The sequence below is a fragment of the Phyllostomus hastatus genome, unplaced genomic scaffold (assembly GCF_019186645.2).
Source record: "Phyllostomus hastatus isolate PE091 unplaced genomic scaffold, TTU_PhHast_1.1 phas_contig_58, whole genome shotgun sequence".
NCBI lineage: Eukaryota > Metazoa > Chordata > Mammalia > Chiroptera > Phyllostomidae > Phyllostomus > Phyllostomus hastatus.
In genome coordinates, this window is record NW_025333916.1 from 22,367,735 (window position 1) to 22,390,430 (window position 22,696).

General features: G+C 37.8%; 1 protein-coding gene across 2 annotated transcripts; it reads left to right on the top strand.

Moving 5' to 3' along the window:
• The first annotated feature begins 52 nt into the window (after nucleotides 1–52).
• Nucleotides 53–11,932, top strand: ANKRA2 (ankyrin repeat family A member 2). Of its 2 annotated transcripts, none has more exons than XM_045848197.1 (9): nucleotides 53–202; nucleotides 2,689–3,082; nucleotides 3,727–3,885; nucleotides 7,298–7,363; nucleotides 9,277–9,374; nucleotides 9,853–9,978; nucleotides 10,274–10,340; nucleotides 10,874–10,954; nucleotides 11,420–11,932. In XM_045848197.1, the coding sequence occupies exons 2-9, from the start codon at nucleotides 2,794–2,796 to the stop codon at nucleotides 11,473–11,475; spliced, it is 942 nt and encodes a 313-aa protein (XP_045704153.1). In that variant the 5' UTR covers nucleotides 53–202; nucleotides 2,689–2,793; the 3' UTR covers nucleotides 11,476–11,932. The 2 variants fall into 2 exon arrangements, with proteins under 2 accessions (XP_045704153.1, XP_045704154.1); XM_045848198.1 differs by lacking the exon at nucleotides 53–202 and adding an exon at nucleotides 212–350.
• Nucleotides 11,933–22,696: the final 10,764 nt, after the last annotated feature.

A 22,696-nucleotide genomic window follows, 5' to 3' on the forward strand; every position in this document is an offset into this window, starting at 1 on the left:
CCTGTCGGCTGCAGTGTTGCGGCACGTTTTCAGTCCAGAAAGCGGAAGAAGAAATCGGAAGTGACGTCGCAGTCAAACAAGTGAATCTGAGGCCGCGGATGGAAAGGCCCAACTCGCTGTTGGCTGTCGAAGGTGGTCGCGAGACCCTGCTCTCCCACCCGGTCGGCCTCAGACCTCTGTCCCACGGACCCGCCCGCTGCGGGTGAGCCAGAGTTTCCACCTGCCGTAACTGATCCGCGCTAGGACTTTTTGGGCAGAGCTGGCGGGTGGCCACAGGGCGGACTTGCCTCCCCACAACAGTCTTCCCTCTAGTGGGCTCTTGTTCCTGGACGCTGAGACACCTGTCGCCTGTGAGGCATCATTAATTTTTATAGTATCTTCCTCTCCTTGCAGGACAACTCCAGGATTAGGAAGAACCAGGGAGACACCTACTATTAGCGTCCATTGGGAACTAGCACAATTGCCCAGTTTATCGCGTTAGATTCTCTCTTCATCCCTGGGCTCTGATAGATTGAGGTGACGATCATAGCTACCCTTGGCCTTATGTCTTTTTCTCACTGCCTCCTCTTCCTCATCATTGTTTCTCCTCTCCTGTTCTTCGAAATTTTGGCCTACCTAATCAGCTTTGCTTCTCCTCTGTACAATAGTGCCAAGAGCAGAGCTCTATTTCTGCTCCTTTCTCCCCCAGGTGCGTTCCCTTCAAAGACCTGTAGTTCCACCTATAAACCCTGATTTATAACATGGACGATGTTTAGAGCTGGAAAAACTATTAGACATGCATATTTCAACCATCTTTATAAATGAATAAAGTGAGTCTCAGAAGACTTACATGATTTGTCTGTCCAGAGTTTGCACAGCTAGTACTAGTAGTGAGGTTGGGAATGGAACGCCAGATGTAATTAACAGGTGTTTGTAGAGCATCATGCAGGGTCATTCCAGGATAGAAAAGAGTATGACACATTAAAATTCAGATTAGAAAACATTTATGGAGCACCTGATAGGACCAAGCACTGTTTTGTCTGCAAAGATTAGTAAATGTAGTCCTCATCCTAGAAGAGTTTTCAGAAAATTTATTAGAATCGAAATGGAAACATTCAAGAGAATGATAAATGCTAAAATAGGAATACATGAAGAGTGCCGAGAGTACTCAGGGGAGTTTCACTTAGGCGTCTTCAGGGTAGAAGTCTGTAGGGTTGGCTCTGACCTAAGGAAACACTCTTCCCACCTTGCAATACCCTTTTAAAGACCTCTGCATTGCCACTGCATGTCCATTTGAATCACGACTGATTTTCTGCTCTGGTTTCCTTCATTCCTTTGCTAAAGTATATTGACTTTGTTATCTGTTACTTTCTTTTTTAATTATCATTACAATTTGTTATTTCTTCAATGCTTTCTCTTTCGGAAGTTTTGGATTAGTGCTGCTGCTTATTTTAGGGGGCAGGTGATGGAGTCAGAACAGCTGGATAGGTTCCTCATAATTTATGAATCCCTCCCATTTTTTCTATGATGGACATAATGATTATCTGCCCTGACTATTCAATGGAGTGTTATAAGGATCAGTCTTGCAAAATGTTTATCAGTAAATGTATGGTTTGCCAACCTCTGCTTCACTAATGCATTCTTCAATTTTAAACACTGCACTCTCTCAGAATTTCTAAGAGACAGTAAACTGTAACATGAAAAAAAATTAATGGGATGTTATTGTCTTCATGTCCCAGTGATTATATATCTGGGAAAATTATATATCTTGGATTTCTTCATTTTTTTAGAATCAATTTTAGGTGCAATAGTGAAATTTCCCTTAAAATTATATTAAGGTCCATAGGAGACGTGCCAGTGATTACTGAAGACTAATCCTAAAATAACAGTAAATGATTCAATAACAGGTGTGCTTATAATCTATACTCTGAGAGTAAGCAGTTTTTGACTTCATGGTACAGTTTATATTTGAAAAAATATAACAAAGATTGAGAGCCAAAAACTATACGTTGATCCTAGTGTCCTAGAGATTCTAAAGCAAAGGAAGCCAGTCTATAATCTCTTCAATTTTCATAAAAACCTAAATTACTTTGGTAACATGTGATCTGAACAAAAACTGATAAAGAAATATATCTTCAGTTCATCATAACCAAAGCTTTGTAAAGTCACTATCCAGGAGTCACTGGTGTTGTCGATGCCAACAGACTTGGGTACATCATGAGTTCTCTCTTAAATTCACACTGAGAGCCGCTTACAAACAGAGCGAACTCAAAAATGAACCTCAAGTGAGAAGTTCAAGTTTTCACGTAAAAGGTTATTTTTTATCATTAGCCTGATCTTTTATCCATCTGACAATATTCAGGAATAAAAAAGGAGATTACAAGGTAACTAAAATTTGTTGGAACCTAGTGATGAAGATGAAAATGTTACTGTATTTCATTTGGTCTACCAGCATACTGTGAGGTTAATGTGGGTTTCCCCATTTTACAAATGAGGCTGAGGCTTAGAGAGTTGGAGTAACTTGTACAGGTTCACACACAGATAATAAGAAGCTTGGGTTTATATCCAGGGTTCTCTGCGTATGAACGTTGTATGCTTTCTGTTATTAATGGATGCTTGTAAGAGCACTGTTTGCATACTTGATTGAAAATGATTATTTTGTGTACTTCTGCCTAAGTTGATAGCATACTTTAAATTATTTTCTTTCAGATTTTTTTAATAACCAAATTTCAAGAATACACTGGATATCACTCTTAAAAAAACAAAAGGAAATTATGAAGGACTGTTTTAATTATTGAAACTACAGTTGAAATCATGGCTACATCAGCAAATCTGGACCTTGGAGCCCAGCTGATAGTGGAAGAGTGTCCCAGCAGTTATAGTCTAACTGGCATGCCAGACATTAAAATAGAACATCAACTGGATGCAAATGCAGAAGAAGTATCGGCTCAGGGTGTCGCCATGGGAATGAAATTCATATTGCCTAACCGATTTGATATGAACGTGTGCTCTCGATTTGTGAAGTCCTTAAATGAAGAGGATAGTAAAAATATTCAAGATCAGGTTAACTCGGACCTGGAGGTGGCATCTGTCCTATTTAAAGGTTGAAAGTTATGGTATAAATATCTGCATTTGTTTTGTTTTTGTTTACTTATTGTTTTTTTTCTTCCCTTTCTGATCATGAGATTTTGAGTTTGGGAAGAAAATTTGGAAGTCATCTTTCAATATGGTTTTTCTAGAATCTTACAGAAGACGTAGTGAAATAACTTCATGTTATATAATGTCCAAAGTACATGTTGATTTTTTAAAAATTTCTTGCTTCACCTTTGTTAAAAGGAGAAGTCTTTTATATAATTCCTTATTGTACCTTTTTAAATCATGGGAGAAAAATATTGGTGCCTTTTACAAGTTAATTAGCATAATATTCCCTATTCTATGAATATTTGATCAGTATTAGCTTCCTATGCTTTCAGTCAGTGAAATATGGCATTATATTGTACGTTTATAACAACCTATTGAATAAAAATACTAATTCCAGAATAAAGTTGCTCAACATTAATACAGATTTTTTCTGGAACTTTCATTATGGTAGTGTAGATTTCTTAATGACAAACAATAATTAAATATCACTTGAGAAACAGTTGAAGATATACCTCATGTATTTTTTTAATGTAAATGTCAACATAGAACTTTGAAATGCTTTGTCATTAAAATATTGTTTTAATGTGTTTAATTTATTTTACTTAGCTGAATGCAATATCCATACATCTCCTTCTCCGGGAATCCAAGTAAGGCATGTCTACACTCCCTCTACAACAAAGCACTTCTCACCCATAAAACAGTCAACTACCTTGACCAACAAACACAGAGGAAATGAGGTCTCAACCACACCTCTGTTAGCAAATTGTAAGTATTTCCCACCAGTGTATTAAACAATCCTTGTTACTAATATAATGGTTTCAAGAGTTTGGCTTTGAAATGTTATTTTCATTAAATGCATATTCCATTTTGGAAAACTCATAGTTTTAGTAATTTAAATTTCTTTCACAGATTACCGTATATTCAAATTATTTACATTTTATGCTTCTCTGTTTAAAACATACAGATTGAAATATTCTTAAAACCCTTACAGTTTACTGTAAAAAAAGGTAAGTTATTCTAAATGTTGTGCAAAGTAAGACATTGTGTTTTGTGTTCTTGGAGTGCAAGGCTTTACATTTTGCTTATAAATTAGATCACTGATCCACAAGTTATTTGTAGTAAAAGCAGAGTGATTTCTGTTGTAATTTTGAATTTGAATATAAGTATTAAACTACCTTTTTAAAAACTTAGAACCTACAGGCTTTTTTAAAGGTGTATAATCACTCGAGAAGAAGTGAAGTTTTTCTGTATAGCAGACAGAATATACCAAAACCAGTTAGCAATTTGATGTTAGGAACTACATGTGAAAATACAATGTAAGTACATCTATATTCTAGTGCATGGTAAAATATATTTCTTTACTTTGTAAGCACTATATCCCTCTTGACTTCAAACCGTATGCTGTAGCATGTGTCTTACTCTACCTATTGGTCATTTCTGTCTAATTTGTATAAATTTGCAACTGCTCCCCAATTGCCTTCCTTTCTGCATTAAGGACCCCCAACCACATCACTGCAGTCAAGGATCGAGTGATACTGATTTTTAAGTGCCTGTTTTTAAAGTATCATAATTTTTAAGTGCCTAACTTTTAAGTGTCATGTAACAGTGCCTGTTTATCTTTGTTTAAAATGGAGATTGTCTTAAAATATTTGAACTGTAGAATTTTTTAACTCAAAACATCTAGAAATCGTGTGGTTCCATACCTCATGTTACAGATAAAACTGTTTAATCAGTTATCCAAGGGCGCATACCAAATTAACCACAGCTAGGTCTGCCCTCGAGGATTTACTCTCAAAGTCAGTTGTCCATTTACCATCTCGCTCCTCCTAAATATAAGAAAAAGCCATGGAATCTTGAAATAATGATATTTGGGACCTCAGTGGATTTTATCAGTGACAACATGCCTCTTTGTTAGGTCTTTGTTAGACCCAACTCTTTCATAAGTTTGCATAAAGAGATGGCATTTTAAAAATTAAGTACCTAAGCCATTTCTTTGATTGATAAGATCAGTAACAATTTGCATTGCTAGTGAATGTAAAAATTTGCATATTTATTGATAATAACTTTGCAAATGTCAGAATTACCTTGAACATATAGGAGTCACTTCTCAGATACAGCATGACTATTTGCATTGTTAGGGTATATTTTAGTTAGGTTTTTTTTTGTAACAGTAGAATGATAATTTTTGTTTTGGAAAGGAAAATTGCTACTTCTGGCCAAGATGGAGGCATAGGTAGACACACTGTGCCTCCTCACACAACCAAAAGAATAACAACAACAAATTTAAAAACAAAAAACAACCAGAACTGACAGAAAACAGAACTGTATGGAAGTCTGACAACCAAGGAGTTAAAGAAGAAACACTCACTCAGACCAGTAGGAGGAGCAGAGATGGGCCACCGGGCAGAGAAGTCACAGCAAGGTGGTGGCTGGCAGACTGGGCCGCCCCACATTCGTGTACAGATAAACCAGGAGGAGAAACTGGGGAACGAAACAGACCGCACAACCCAGGGTCCCAGCATGGGGAAATAAAGGCTCAACCCTCTGACTGAAAACACCTGTGGGGGTTGAGGCAGCAGTGGGAGAAACTCCCAGCCTCACAGGAGAGTTCATTGGAGAGACCCACAGGATCCTAGAATGTGCACAAACCCACCCACCCAGGAATTAGCACCAGAAGGACCCAATTTCCTTGTGGGAAGCGGGGGGGAGTGACTGAAAGCTGGCAGAGAGTGGAGCAAGCAGCACTGCTCCCTCTCAGACCCCTCCCCACATACAACATCACAGTGCAACACTTGGGTTGCCCCACCCTGGTGAATACCTAAGGCTCCGCCCCTTACTACGTAACAGGTGTGCCAAGACCCCCCCAAAAAATGGCCCAAATGAAAGAACAGTTCAAAGCTCCAGAAAAAATACAACTAAGTGATAAAGAGATAGTCAACTTATCAGATGCACAGTTCAAAACACTGGTTATCAGGATGCTCCAGGAACTCACTAGGTACTTCGACAGCATAAAAAAGACCCAGGCAGCAATGAAAGTTGCATTATGTGAAATAAAGAAAAATCTACAGGGAACCCACAGTGATGGAAAGGAAACTAGGACTCATATCAATGGTTTGGAGCAGAAAGAAGAAAGAAACACTCAACCAGAAGAGAATGAAAAAACAAGAAGTCAAAAAAATGAGAGGCTTAGAAACCTCCAGGACATCTTGAAACGTTCCAACATCCAAGTCATAGGAGTGCCAGAAGGAGAAGAAAAAGAACAAGAAATGGAAAACTTATTTGAAAAAATAATGAAGGAGAACTTCACCAATCTGGCAAAGGAAATAGACTTCCAAGAAGTCCAGGAAGCTCAGAGAGTCCCAAAGAAGTTGGACTCAAAGAGGAACACACCAAGGCACATCATAATTACATTACCCAAGATTAAAGATAAGGAGAGAATCTTAAAAGCAGCAAGAATAAAGGAGAGAGTTACCTACAAAGGAGTTCTCATTAGACTGTCAGCTCATTTCTCAAAAGAAGCCTTGTAGGCAAGAAGGGGCTGTAAAGAAGTATTCAAAGTCATGAAAGGCAAGGACCTACATCCAAGATTACTCTAGCCAGCAATGCTTTCATTTATAATAGAAGGGCAGATAAAGTGCTTCCCAGATAAGGTCAAGTTAAAGGAGGTCGTCATCACCCAGCCCTTATTATATGAAATGTTAAAGGGACTTATCTAAGGAAAAGAAGATAAAAAATATGAACAATAAAATGGCAACAAACTTATAGCCGTTAACAACCAAACCCCCCAAAAAACAAACTAAGCAAACAACTAGAACAGGAACAGAATCACAGAAATGGAAATCACATGGGAGGGTTATCAGTGGGGAGGGGGAGAAAAGGGGAAAAGATAGAATAAGAAGCATAAATGGTAGGTACAAAATAGACAGAGGGTGGTTAAGAATAGTATAGGAAATGGAGAAGCCAAAGAACTTATATGTACAACCCATGGACACCAACTAAAGGGAGGAACGCAGGTGGGAGGGGGTGTGCAGAGCAGAGGGGAATAAAGGGGGAAAAACAGGACAACTGTAATAGCATAATCAATAAAGTATATTTTTTAAAAAATTGCTGCACAAACATGAATAATGGGATGATGAGAGAGTCTAGATATATGAAGCTTTTTATGGTACTGTTTCAGCTTTATCTGTTCACCAGTTAGCTGCTCAGGGAGAGATGCTCTACCTGGCTACTCGCATTGAACAAGGTAATAGCCTATTTTTAAAAATGTATTTAAAACAAACGTAATAGGATTTATTAGACTTGTTATTTTTTTCTTTTCATACAGAGAAGTATAAAGATAAAAAATGGTTATATAATCTCACAAGTCAATACTCTAAAGTATAAAAGTCATAGCTTCCCTTATAAGCCTAGCCTTTTCCTCAAAAGGAAAAGTAAGGTTTTTATATTTTCAGAAAACTCTTCTACAAAACATTTCTGTTTATACTTGGAGTTGTATATGAGAATATGGATGTGCTTTTTCTTATTTACACAAAAGGAAAAATACTGCACTTTACTTTTTTTCACTTAATAGTTTGGAAATCTTTTCATATTAGGACCCAAGGATATATTTTATTCTTTTAAATGGGTCCATGATTTTGCATTGTATTGCATACATGTATGCTTTATTTTTTAACTAGTCCCCCTGGTGCTGGTTGATTCACTTGTTGCTACTAAGTAACAGTATTGCCATTCTTTTTAAATGTATCTGTAGAGTAAATTCCTTCAGAATATTTTGTGGTTGAAAAGGTGTATGAATTTTTATTTTTATATTTATTGCCAGGTGTTTGCCCTGTCTTCACATGAGAGTTAGGATTCTATTTCCCCTACCCTCACTGACACAGGATACTAGTGGACTAAACTAAAAACAGTGTCTCATACTGGTTTTGTTTACGGTTTTGAAATTATGGTATATTTCAATTTCCTTTTGTGTTTATTTCTGTGAACCCTTATCAAAATTAAAGAAATCTGCTTTTTGTTGCTCATGCTGCATATTTGTTTCCAGTTTGTCATTTTTCCTTTGGCTTTGTGATGTTTATCAAACAAATGCTTAATATTTTTAAGTGGTAAATTTAGTTTTTTCTTTGTGACTTCTAATTTTTATGTCCCGCTTAGAAAGGATTTCATACTCTAAGATTATAAATGAATTTATTCATGTCTTATTCTAGAACTTCTGTGGTTTCCTTTTTACTTTTCAATCTTTGACACATATGAAATATGTTTTGGTGTCGTGAGATAAAGATCAAGCTTTACATTTATTTTCATTTTCCAAAAAAAGTTTAGTTAGTTGTCTCAACTCTATTGGTTGAATACAGTGTACGTGATAAAAGATGTTTACTTTTTAATCATGTTATTCTTTTATAAGAAAAACTGACTTCGTCATTATATTTCCATTTGTTTATAAACACTTGAAGGTTTTATTCTCAAGCTACTAAATAAATGTCAGGGAAGAGCTGTGGACTTTAAAACTAGTAGACTAAATCTGGGGAACAAAATGAGGTTCAAGGTAGAATTTCATGGTATTGCCTTTCAAATTATTCAGTCTTCATTCACATTATATTATTTTAGCAACCACCCAGAATGAATGAAATTCAAAGGCAGCAATGTTATCTGTAGACTAGAACATGCTTTAGTAAGATTTTGGAGTTTTATAATAGTATATATTTATGTAATGCTGAAGGCTATTATATAAGCTCATTTTTATTGTGATTCTCCCAACTACGCATTGAGATAAGCAAGGTATTATTCTGTGTATTGGAGAAATCAAATGGCATGCCCAGAATCATACTTTTAGAAAGTGATAGGGCCAGAATCCAAACTCTGGTCTCCTGATTCCAAGCCCATTGTTCTATAGATTACCTTGTGCCTAGAATTATGTCGTGTCTCCTAGTTTATACTTGAAGTGATATGCTATTTGAATTCAGTTATATACATTGAGGCAATTTTAGTACAGTCAGACTGCAAATTGCAACAACACATAGCAGGACTTCAGTGAACAAAAGTCAGCACGAAGCCATCCTCACTGAGTAATATCAACTTTTTAGAATGCCAGTATTTTCATGGTGATGTTAATATGTGGTTGTTAAATTAGATCACAAAAATTGCTTTTCTTTTAAATAGAAAATGTTATCAATCACACGGATGAAGAAGGATTTACTCCTCTGATGTGGGCTGCAGCACACGGGCAAATAGCTGTGGTAGAGTTTCTACTTCAGAATGTAAGGAAAATGCCTCAGAAAATGTACCTGTACAGTTACTTAAGTTCAGTTAAGTCTTCAGTAAAGTTTCAGTATCTCCAGCCAACTAGATGTAATGGTAGAGGATCCAAAATTTTTTAATGTTTTGCATGTTCTTGTGGAACATGAATCTAGTTGGGCAGATAGAACTAATCATACATGAAACTGAGAGGCCAAGCCCAGCCCCCTGTAAGTGCAGTGGGAACAGAAGCACTGTCAGCCTTGTAGGAGCAGCGGCATAGAAGAGATGTCATTTGGCTCCAGAGTGAAGGGATAGTTAGGACTGAGGTGGAGAAAGGAGGCATCTAGACAACCTTGACAACAAGAAGTTGCATTATTTCTGTATTAACCCCAGAACACTACCTGACCTGAGTGTTGAACTGTGATTATTGTTGACAGAAATAACAATATTCTTGTTTGCATGAATTGAAAAGTCTTTTATCTCCACTTCCCACGCCAGGGTGCTGATCCCCAGCTTTTAGGAAAAGGTCGGGAAAGTGCACTGTCTCTGGCCTGTAGTAAAGGCTACACCGATATTGTCAAAATGCTGCTTGATTGTGGAGTTGATGTAAATGAATATGATTGGGTGAGTCTATGACACCGAGTTTTACATTATTGTAAGAAACTCGAGGATTTATTTGGTTTGGGGAGACATAATAAATTTTAGTAAACACTTGGAAGAATAAGCAATTAGTTAATGAAACACCTAGAAGGAAAAGTTAATGACATAAACTCAGTAATTCTGATTTTTCTTCACAAAATATTAAAATTACCTTAAAGTACTTTTACATGCCCAATTCTTAGTAAAACTTCTCACAGCAACATTAAATTCTTCAAATCTTGCTCATCTTGAAACACTAAATCACCTTTTTCTTTTATAGAATGGAGGCACACCTTTGCTTTATGCTGTGCATGGAAATCATGTGAAGTGTGTAAAAATGCTCCTAGGTAAGCAGATAAAAATGAAAATATTTAGAAAATGCCAAGAGGACTTTATTTTACTTTGTATAAGCTGGCCTCCCTTAGTATTACTCAGCAGAAGCATTAATTATTGTTAAATACACTAATCCTGCTGCTCTTTACGGTGGAGCACCTGCTGCCATCGCGTTGCCCGAGGAGAGGCAGCTCCGTCGCATGGCATGCCTGCAGTCGGAGCATTTGTCCTGGTTGCTTCCCTTCTGGAGGTCATGTGTGAATCCCCAGTGGTTTTCTTGTCTGCAGAGTCTTTATGCTTAAGTTCTGCCTGTCGTTGTTTGTGAGTTTCAGCTGCTCTAGAGGATGCTTGTTTGTTTGAAATGTCTTCCCTTCCACCCACCAAAGCGAATTCTGTGCACTCTGCGTAGCCTGTACTTTGTCACGTCATCTTGAAGATACTCTCCAAATTTGCTGAAAATCTGTCTTGCTATTTGTACACCAGTCAGTAATAGGCAAACATATCCACATTTTCATTTATTTATGTAGATTTTTCTATTTTGGTATAGAAAACGGAGCTGACCCAACAATTGAAACCGACTCTGGATATAATTCTATGGATTTAGCTGTAGCCCTGGGCTATCGAAGTGGTAAGTATTTTACTGTAGAATGCTCAGGTTTCATTCTACTAAAGCTCTGCAGATAGTACAAACCAGAGATCCAAACCATTTTCGTTGTTGTAACATGCAGAACACTGCATGTTATCCTAACTCCTGACTGTGGGCAAAATGAAAACATTCCTACAAAGTCTAGAAATGAGTTTTGTTACCGTTACTTTTCACCCACCCAGATAATTAGTTACTGGAATATAAGTGCACACCTATTTACAAGATGTGTTTAACATTCTCATAGCAAACTATAAAATGCTCTTATAGTTGCCTTTTTCTGTTCCTTAGAACAACCTTGTACTCTGGACTCTCCTTCAGTTATATGAGTATACCCAACTTAGAAATAACTTTGTTTTAGGAAAAGTTGGGGATGTAAGATTGAATTTGATAATTCTTTTGAAAGTTTTTAAATCAGCATGTTTGGTCTTGATCTCCTGTCTGTTCTAGTTCAACAGGTCATTGAGTCACATTTACTGAAGCTGCTTCAAAATATCAGAGAGTAGAGAGCGTCGTCAAAGTGCATCTGCCCTTCCGTTCACTTTTTGGCCCTTCTAAATGATAGTTTTGTTTACTTATAAGTTTTTACCTCAGTTGCAATATTTACTGATTTTTACTAAGTTTTAATAAATATTCTTCTGAGTAATTCACTGGTTTATAATAAAATTAATGTTGATGCTTTTTTTATAAATGTGTTTTATGGCATATTTAAAATTATAAATTAATGTTTTGTGGCATGTAAATTTCTATGGTACATTGTTATCTGTCTTTGTATCAAGTGCTGTAATTTAACATTTTCAGAAATTATTCTATCCTATTCATCTTTACTCTTATATTAACTCATTGTCTTTATATAGAGTTTGCTATAAATCATAGAAAAAATTTGTTATTATTGAATTAAAAATGCACAGTGTGATTGTTTACAAAATGTTATAAATAAATAAAGTACATTTTCCGTTTGCATGCTAGTTTTTTTTTTTTTAATTAAGTAAGGTTATTAAGGGATTCCTTTAGGATTTTTAGTTTATGTGCTGCCAGGACACTCCATTAGGTCAGATAGTATAATTAAAAGAAATTAAATGTAAGTCAACTAAGATTTAATGATTGTCATTTCTAGAAAGATATTTAGAATATTTTTCTCTTGTAAGTAAGCTTTCCAGTAGGAAATGTCTCCCGTGAAGAAGGCAGTCCTTCAACAACAGCCAGATGCTCTTTAATTCTACTAAAGGACACTACACACCTGTGTCATGCCAGAGTCTGGAAGAGAGCCATGGGCTGGACTTGACTCGACCACTGAGCATGGGACTTGGGTTAAGTCACTTCATCTGGAAAATGGATGTTATATCAGTTATGATACTTTGGTTGTCCACATAAACTATCTAGCTCATTTAAGCACAAAGGAAGTAATGAAAGATACGGAATGAAAGGAAAAGCTGAAGAAGCAGGCAATATAATTTCTGGAAGTTTCATACCAAGAAATGACTCTGGGCGAGGGATCTCAATCAGGAAATCACGGCCAGTCATCTTGGATGCTGCTGTGGTACTGGAGCTTAAGTCTCCTTGTTCATCATTCTACCCATTATCTAAATTTCCAGGAGGCAGGAAGTTGTTTAGCATGGGATATAAATGCACCACTGTGTGGAGTATTTGTGGGGCAGAAGGGGATGACCAGTTAACAACCCACTGTTGCCCCCAGACCGTCTGGAATGCAGGAGGAAAATACCTAAGGGGAAACCACAGGGAGAGAAGAACAAAAGATGTTCCCTCCAAAGGCCATCTGATCACCTGAAAATGGTGCTAGTTTTCCACTCGTTGTCAGTTAGGCAACAGTTTCCTAGCACTTCTGGGTGATTTACCTAAAACCATACACATTTTCATCTGGTTCCTTTCCTTATTAATGGCACATGCCCAGGAAGTGTTAGTTCCTGTTCATATTATAAGGTAACAAAACCCGGGGATCCATGTGGGCATATCACTCTAAGTATCACTTGCACGTGCTTTCTGCAACTGAAGAGCAGCCCAATGACCTATGTTGAGACTGTCTCTGAAATAATTCCTTCACTCCTAGTCCCAACAACCAGCAGATCTCAGAGAATAGTTAAAGAAAATTTCCCTTTCCAATTCTATCTTTTGCTTCAGGGTCCGTGATAACAAACCCCAGCAGAATCCCTTTAAGAAGTAGACACAAATACAAGTTAATTAAAACAACAGAAAGGACACTTGAAGGGCCAGTTGTAAAATTCCACTTTTAAAAATCCCATATCATTTAGGTAGTGTTTATTGATTGCACAAATATTTATTCGGAGCTTACGAACCAGACGCCATGCTTGATGTTAGTGTAACAAACTGAGCAAAAGCAGACCACAGTCCTCCCATCAAGGCACTGCCTAGTATTAGGGCTCACTATTGCCACAGCATGAAATACACTAACAATAATTTTCTAAAGGGTAAGAACTACTATTCTCATGTAACTACTAAATGAACACCTGTCAAAGATTATATTCAACTCATTCATTAGAAAATTAGCAAGATATTAAAACTAATTCCAAGAGCTAGCTATTTTAGGTAATGTCAGTGTGAGATTGCTGAGCTAGAGGCAAGTCTGGTTAATGTCCAACAAGGCCTTAAACTGTAACCTTTAAGACTACATTGTCCACTGGGCAGACATTAGTTACATCTCTACCAGACAGAAATCTGTGATACAACGAGTGACTTCACTGAGTCTGATATCTTTAATCAGTAGTAAACAGTGAACTTAAGTTTAAGCGGTTTCCCCTGGGGTAATGTTCTCAAACTTTAGTGTATATCAGAATCTCTAGGGGCTTGTTAAAATTCGGACTGCTGGATCCCACCCAGAATCTGATTCCATCCATCTGGGGTGCAACCCAAGAATTCTCCCTAGTAGGAGGGAGGATGTGCTCCCTTGCTTCTTTATTTCCAAGTTTCAGATAAATTTTCTGCCTTCTGCCTTGGACTCAAATAATATTTAAAGATTATTCTTAATCACAAAAATGCTGATCTTAGGTTTTCCCTGATTATTTAGACACATGCAGCAGTTTAATTGTATAGGCCTCAAGTTATCTCTGCAAAACTTGAGCAACAATACTCAGCAACTAATTAGGCAAAAACAAACAAACAAACAAAAAAACCCAACCTACCTTCTATTCAGAAGCCTTCATAAGGGATCTCAGACTTTAACAGCCTTGAATATTCACTCCCCTATTCCAAGGTTAGGGGGCTAAGCCGAGAAAGTTTTTCCACCAGATTGCACTTACAGTATCACTAAATCAGGGTAAATTCCTCCCTTCTTGAAGTCAGCAAAATTTGCTAAACTCCTGGGCTTTCCAGGAGGTGACCTTTCTCACCACCAGCCAGATTGGGTCCTGGAGGGAGGGATCAGGCTACTTTTGCAGGGAGTGTTTTGTTGGCATTAGTTCCACAGATAAAGTGAACCCTTCATTCCTTAATATGGACTTCTTATACCTAAGAGCATTACTCTCAAATATAACCCTCTAGGTATGGCTTTGATTGAACAATCTACAATTATATCTTGGTAAAAAAGACAGATTCTTATTGAATGTAGGCCAGTAACTATTTTGTCATGAAAGGTAAGAACACTCACTGAAAGTATGTGTTTCTGAATTCTGAGGACATCAGAGAGCCATTTTTAAAAGTTCCATTTCAGTTTACTGATACACTGTCTACTCAATTGAAGTTTAGACGCTTACCAAGAAAGAGAAAGGGGTTCTGTATATAGCCATAAAAATAAAATATAAAAAATAATACAACAATATTGCACACAAATGACCACAATTAAAATTTCCTTCATCAGCTCATGCAGTCCTATGTAATTTTTACTTCCCAGGATCTTGAGTCAAGCCATGGACTTTCATGAAATATGTCTGCATTGAGAAGAATCTGGAATTTTAGAATCCAGACATTCTGACTCAGTCTACTTGTGTAGTCTGAAAGGTGTTAAAGTGATGCAAGCATGAAGCTTGTACTCAAGAGTCTATAGTAGCAGTAGTTAAGAGTACCTACCTAGTATTCTTCGTAGCTTCCTGCAAGGCTTTCTATGAGGCTCTAACATTTAAAGACTCTGAGGTTAGGGCAGAACCTTCAGAAAAGCATCCAGTAAAAGCAAGAGTGATCATGAGACTGAATACTTGTGATTAGCTTTTCTGATATATTAACAATATCAGAAAAAAGAGAGTAAAATTCTCTACTGTGGTATTCTACATAATTATTTCATTAAAAAGTTGGTCAATATTTTCCCTGAGGGTAAGGATATACTAGTAAGGACATTAACAAATCTCCAGGGCCTTTCCATAAAATACACAATATCTGAAATATTTATATTAATAACATTTTACCCATAGAAATGACCTAGGGAAGGCTGAACATCATTTCTGACTTGACAATCCTTCCCACACTGCTCTTAGAATAGTAGTGAGCTAATTAAGAAATATGGAAAATACTGAAGAAACCTGACTAGCATCCTTCTTTTTATAAAGTAAAGTAACAAAGCTTGGTGATCTTCCAAAGGCCCTCTGGGAAATCTCAAAGGTGATTGTAAGTATACAAGACAGCCTGGAAGTATTTCCTTTCTAAATTTAGAATCTGATCTTGGAGAGGCAAACTCAAAAAATGTATCAAAGAAGAGGTAGGCACTTCATGTAAGTAGCAGCATGGGTGCTGAGAAACAACAGCGGGTCACCTTTAACCAAAATGATAATAAAATAGTTTGAGATAAACATAGAAGACAAAACAATTTAAGAAACTTAGCTCTTTCACAACTGAGAGAACCTTGCTTTTTGTTTTTAAATAAGTCATGCACCACTTAATGGTAGGGATACTCTGAGAAACGTGTCGTTACGTGTCGTCGTCCAAACATCACAGAGCGCAACCTCACAAACCCGGGCGGCACACCGAGGCTGTGCGATGCAGCCTATTGCTCCTCTTCAGCCAGAAGCCTGCACATGTTACTGTGCTGAGTCATGTAGGCAGTTGTAACACAACAGTTTTGTGTGTCTGAACATAGAAAAGGTACAGTGAAAATACGGTATAAAAGATAAAAAGTGATTTGCCTGCATAGGGCACTTATGATGAATGGAGCACAGGACTGGCAGGTGCTCTGGGGAGTCAGTGAGTGAGTGGTGAGTGAACATGAGAACTGGGACATCACTGTACGCAACTGTGGACTTTATAAGCACTTTACACTGAAGCTATACCAAATTCATAGGACAACAGGAGATTAAATCAAGCACAAGAGAAAATGGCGCATTCAAGAGACATAGTAACACAACATACTCCTTTACAGAAAATGTTTTTTATAAGTAAAAGAGTACACTCTCAAATAACAATAAATAATGGTAAATACACAAACCAGTGACGTAGTCATTTATCACTATGAAGTACTATGTACTACACATAGTAGTGTACGCAATACTTTTGCACGCCTGGCAGCACAGTGGGTTTGTTTCCATCAGCATCACCATAAACACATGAGAAGTGCATTGCACAGCAACATCACTAGAGGACAGGAGATTTTCAGCTCCATTGTAATCAACCTTATAGGGCCACCATTGTATATATGGTCCCACGTAACTGAAGTGTCTCATGCTGCACGTGACTGTAATGCAGAACAAAAAAAAATCACACAAAGCAGAGGAATTATTCTGGAGACACCTGAAATTCCCACTATCCTATTACATGACAGGTGGAGAATGACCTTTTACTGCCACTAGTTAAAAGCTCTAAGGCCAATTTATCATTTCACAGCAAGAAAAACAAAATTATAGCTTTGCAATAATATAAAATTTGCTAGCAAACATTTTGTTGTCTACTTTATCTTCCCTTAAATCTTCCTGTGTATAAGGCCAAGAAACTTGCCAAAATTCTAACATATTTATATAGCTTCTTTCCAGACTGCGGTTTTATAAGCCAAAGGAAATAAAATTCCCTTCTTTCATCCTTCTTCAATTTGTTATCTATACCCAAGTTTTATCTTTCCCTTACTCTTTCACATTCTAGAACAAACTGATACTTTCAGTCGAAACCATTATCTTTTTTCTTGAAAAACAAAATTCACAGTTGCATTTCTCTGCCATTACTGAGTCTAGTATAGTTTCAATCAGCTGTATTAATTACAAATTTTAACCAAATTAATAATTATATCTTTCGGAGGAAACTGGAAGGTAAGTTATTGAGTGTTATCTGTCATATGCAAGCATTTTAGCAGGGTCAAATAGCTCATGAATGTACAACTTTCTACAATCACGTACATGCCTTTCATACTTTCTTAAAGTGGTAAAAAATGAACACATTTATGAATGTGGCCCACAGATATAGCCAATCCATAGCAAATAAAAATAAGAAGCTAAAGTATGTAAACCTAAATATGCTTATTAATCAATGTTTCAATATTCCATATCACTTGGAAATCACTTAGGCATCTAATAATTACTCATTAATAACAATTTATTAGTCCAAGTATTAAGTTGCTTAAGTACTTTGAAAATTATGTTTCAATTTACAAGCTATAAAATACAATTAGTAATATATTATAACTTTGTCAAATTCATGTTGGATACAAATTTATACTTTTATAATCTTAAACATTAGGTAATGGTATTTTATTTGATCATTAAATTAGTATAAAAAGTTCAGAAAATTCAGATTAACTAATCTTTTCCTGAGATAACAACTCCAAATCTTCTTTTTAAAAGTTAAATGTATGCTTGTATCATACTCCATATTGATAAACTCATGGTAAGACTATATAAATATTATTTTTTAAAACGAAAATTATTAAGCCAAGATAACTTGTTCAGACTCACCTTCATTATGTGAACTTTTATTGTTAAAGTGTTTCTGAGCTAGCAATTTCTCTAAGAATAATTTTTTTTCTTAAAAGTCTAGCACACCTAAGAAGGTTCAGTTTCTTTATTTTCTGGGGTTAGTGGGAACACTTGACTCATACAGATGATTGTTTGTTCTATAAGCCAATCAGAACAATGCTTCTTTAATTTAAGAGACACTGTAATCCGGTGCCAGGAAAATACTCCATCCTTACACACAAGAGGTAAAGGCCTTTCTAAGTTGCAGACTTGCAGACACTTAAAGGCACAGAGAGTGCATAGCTTCAGACCTACAACTAAGCCACAGTCAAAAGCAAGCCTGAAACAAAAACTTAGAGCTCTTTTCCTTTCCAGTGAGCACATGATTCTTAATGGATTCGAAGTTACGAATAGACAAATACACCAAAAAACAAGACAGAACAAAAAGACTAATAAATTGGATTCTCTGTCATTTCTCACCCAACAGAGTACAGGTCTTCATTATATGAGGTCTGTCCAGAAAAAGTCCAGCCATGGTTAATGTAATGAGAACAGTTTACACGACATCAATGTTACCTGGCAGTCAAGGAGAGGGGACTGGAATGCGCATGTGTGAACAATGATGACTTCTCTGTACTAGTCAGTGGGGGCAGTAGATGCCCTTGAGTGAGCATGTGTACTGTGTAGCCACAGCATTCAAAATGACTGAGCAAGCCCTGGCTGGTGTGGCTCAGTGTACTGAGTGCCATCCTGAGAACTGAAAGGTCACCAGTTCGATTCCCAGTCAGGATATATGCCTGGGTTTCAGGCCAGCTCCCTGGTTGGAGGTGTGCGAGAGGCAATCGGTCAATATACCTCTTGTACATTGATGTTTCTCTCTCTCTCTTTCTCCCTCCCTTCCCCTCTCTCTAAAAGTAAATAAATAAAATCTTTTAAAAAATGACTGAGTGAGTAGAACAACAAATCTGCATCAAATTTTGCATTAAGCTTGAACATTCCTCCATGGAAACTATTGGGATGATTCAGAAGGCTGCAGCTATGGGCAACTGGTGATTGGCAGCTTCATCACAACGTACCCACTCATACATCACATCTTGTGCAGAGTTTTTTTGGCAAAACATCAAATCACTCAGGTAACTCAGCCCCACTATGGCCCATATTTGGTGCCCTGTGACTTCTGGCTATTCCCAAAACTAAAATCACCTTTAAAAAGGAAGAGACTTCAGACCATCAATGAGATTCAGGGAAATACAATGGGGTAGCTGATGGCAATTGGGAGAACTGTGTGATGTCCCAACATTGCTGGCAACCGCCCTGCCTGGTTTCAGAAGCTGTAACCACCCCCCATGGCTAAGGCTGAGTGAGAGACCTTGGGACCCTAAAGCCACTAAGGAGACAAAGCTTATCCTCCCGGCAGGAGTAACGCCTCTGCCCACTTTACTTAACCCTGCCTAGCCCCCAGTGCATGACCAATTAGCCAATGACAGGTAAGATTCCTCAAGGGAGGAATGACCTAAGACAGGCATGGTCACAATGGGGCCCTCAGAGGACTTGGGGGGCTATGGAGAAAAGGGGTGATGGACCCTTGTCCCTTGGCTTTGACATAGTCTGAGTTCTCATTCTGTCTGTAAGAAATCCCCTAATCTCTTGGCTGCCTTACCTCCCCTGCTTGACCTAAGCCTGAAATGATGCTGGAGATGAGTGCGGCCCTGTGCTGGAAAGGACGGGTTCCCCGGAGGCAATCAGGCCTAGGAAAGAATGCATAAAATCATGTGAAACTTGCTTTGCTGATACCCTCAATTTAAATGATAAGGGTCCAAGCATGAAATGAGTTTGTTTCCCCAAAGTTTTATGGCTCTTTAGCTATTTGACTCTGACTCAAAATAGGACCTTGGAGTTCTTTGAATGTTATGTATTTGATCATTACTGCCTGACAATGATTGATGAGCTTTCCACATACACCCTGCAGATTAAAGCCAATAAAAGCTTGTCAAGGCAAGGGTCAGGGTGCTCTCCTCTTGAGAGAGTGGCTGTGCTGTCCCTGTTCCTCCACAGGACTCGGTAGTCCATGTGAATCTGTCTCATCTCAGGCACAATGCCTCGGACACTATGGACCGAAGTCCGAGTCACAAAGTGTCTACTTTCAAGGGGACTGAGGCATCATTGTCCTATGTACAATGTCTCCTGTATCTTCAATAAATGTCTATTTTTTCATATTACATGGCTGGATACCTTCTGGACAGACCTTGTACATCCAACAGACATCACCAAACAGACCATTGAAAAAGCCACCAATGGTTGCTGGCACCAGTGCTGACTAACTCCTTGAAGGTGTACAGACCAGAAATAAAAACAAGTGCATAATATCAGTAGAAAGGGAAAAAAAAACTAGAGAGTCAGAAAAGTTAAAGTTCTATTACCATTCAGAATTCAGGGCAGAAGCCAAGAAAAGATGTCTGGGTAAGTCAGTTGTTTTGTCTCCACCAGGTAAGTCCTCTCAAATCCTCTCAACTGTCTCACTGCATGAGGTTCAAAACTGATAAAATGTAATTTTCAAAAGATTTATATGACTCTCTCATACCATAAAATAAGCATGTGCCGAATACTTTAACTTATTTTTTAAATATTTTTTTATTTATTTTTAGAGCGAGGGGAAGGGAGGGAGAAAGAGAGGGAGAGAAACACCGACGTTCAAGAGATACATCCATCAGCTGCTTCTCACACACCCCCAGCAGGGGACCCAGCCTGCGACCCAGGCATGTGCCTCAAGTGGGAATCGAACCAGCAACCCTTCAGTTCACAGGCCAGTGCTCAGTCCACTGAGTCACCCCAGCCAGGGCTCAACTTATTAATGTAAGATATGAAACCTGGCTCCGAGAGCATGTGAGAAGCTGGGTATTTGGGGCAACCTTAGGGGAGGCTGCTGGGCTGTGCACAAATCCGGTTCATGTCCAACATAAACTGTCCATTGGGGATCTTTTCCACAAGTCAGAAATTATTTTATTTCTACAAGTCGGAAATTACTAGACAGAAATATCCTAATTATCATGTAACTTCACTAAGCCTGGGACCTTTAATAAACAGTAAATAGAGAATCAAATGACAGATCTCAGAACCTTTGGGTAGCCTTCCTCTCACAGGACACTGAAAAGACACGCAGCCATGACCTTTTTTGATACCGCAGCGGGAGCCAGCCTGCAGGTAAGGTGATCACCGTGTAATCAGCCTTCTTTCAGCAGCAGAGGAGCAAACTGACAGAGGCGTCCTCACGGTGGTGAGCACAGTCTCTTACACCACCCTCCCGACCGGACTGCATAACTCACTCCACGGCGGACAGCGCTGAGAACTGGAGGTCTGAGTGGAAAAGGTTAGCCATTTTAATATTCTTGAGCATTAAAAGTATATTGCCAATAGCTTGAAAAATGTATGTTTTTAAAGGAAAATATAGCAGATAATGTTAGTCATTAAACTATAAAGATTTTTTAAGTTGGTAGCTTTAACTTTTATGTAAAATGCCAACAGCCTACTGATTTTTAGTAAACACTCTGTGTGTTATACCTTTTTATCTTTATACATACAAAAAGTTTAAGTTTTTTGTTACAGCAAACTGGCTATGTAGACATACATTATATATATATATATACACACACACATACACACACACACATATATATTTTTTAGATATGTTCTGCAAGTTATATCATTTAATACTTGAATTTCCAGTAGGTGGCATGGAATGTGTTCATATACATGTTGAGTGAGCTCCTGTGTGACAAACAATATGTTAACAAATCTGATAGTTGTAAAGTGAATAAAAATAGCATGAAAAGCAGAACTCTGGCTATTATAAAATTCTTAAATTAAGTGTTCTTCCCTTTACTATCAAATTTTTTTCTGTAACAGAGCTTCTCACCTTAGCACACCTACTGAGAGCTTCGGAAGTAGCCACCTTACTCCGGTATGGTGGGCACCATTGATATAACTCAAAGTGGTAACAGCATATTTTCACATTTTATTTTTCAGAAGGTTTTATAATCTGTGTGTATTGATTTTTAAATAACACTGAAGGTATGAAAAGGGACCGTAAAGGGATTGAAATTTGGGTGGGGTGTATATTTTGACAGGAAATACAATTATTTAAGAAAAGGGGTACAACCCAGTGAGATTTGTGTAAATGTTCTTTGAGTAAAATAAACATCAAAGGTTTGTTCTGTCCTTTGCACAGATTTTCCTCTTCAGACACTAAAGCCTTTTCTGTCCCAGTCAGAGCTGTGCGACACTACCTTGTCCACAGGAACTGAATCACCTGCATCATCACTGTGTCGGTGACTGGAAGCGAGAAATGATTGCAGGTTTTATGCTCTGTGGGTTGAAATAACAATCAGACACATAATTATTCCACTGGGAACAGACTGCAAACCCCTTGCTTGCTGAGTCCTCCTCTCTGTGAAATGGAGTACAGACCACTATAGATACCTTTGCCCCACATTTTTTTTTAATTCACAAATTCAGTGAAATTGCTCTCCATGCAGATGGATCTGCTCATGTGACTTTATGAGCCTGGGAAGCATCTTAAATTTTTACGTACTTCTGTTAATTTCCTTTCTCATATCCACTGAGAATAGTCGGATATACTTCATATTCCAAAATCAACTCTTGGAAAGCATCATAAGTATCTCTCTGGTGCTCAGTTGGTCTTTTGTCCACCATCTCTTCTCCAAAAGGTTAAATGTTTGAGACAAGAAATTTCCTCTACTGGTCATTCAGTCCTTCAGCACCCAGTTACTGAGCCCGCACTCTGTGCTAAATGGGGGCTGGTCCCTGAGAACACAGGGGACACCCACACAGACCCGGTGCCCTGCCCGGCCCTGCCCTGCAGACCTCCCAC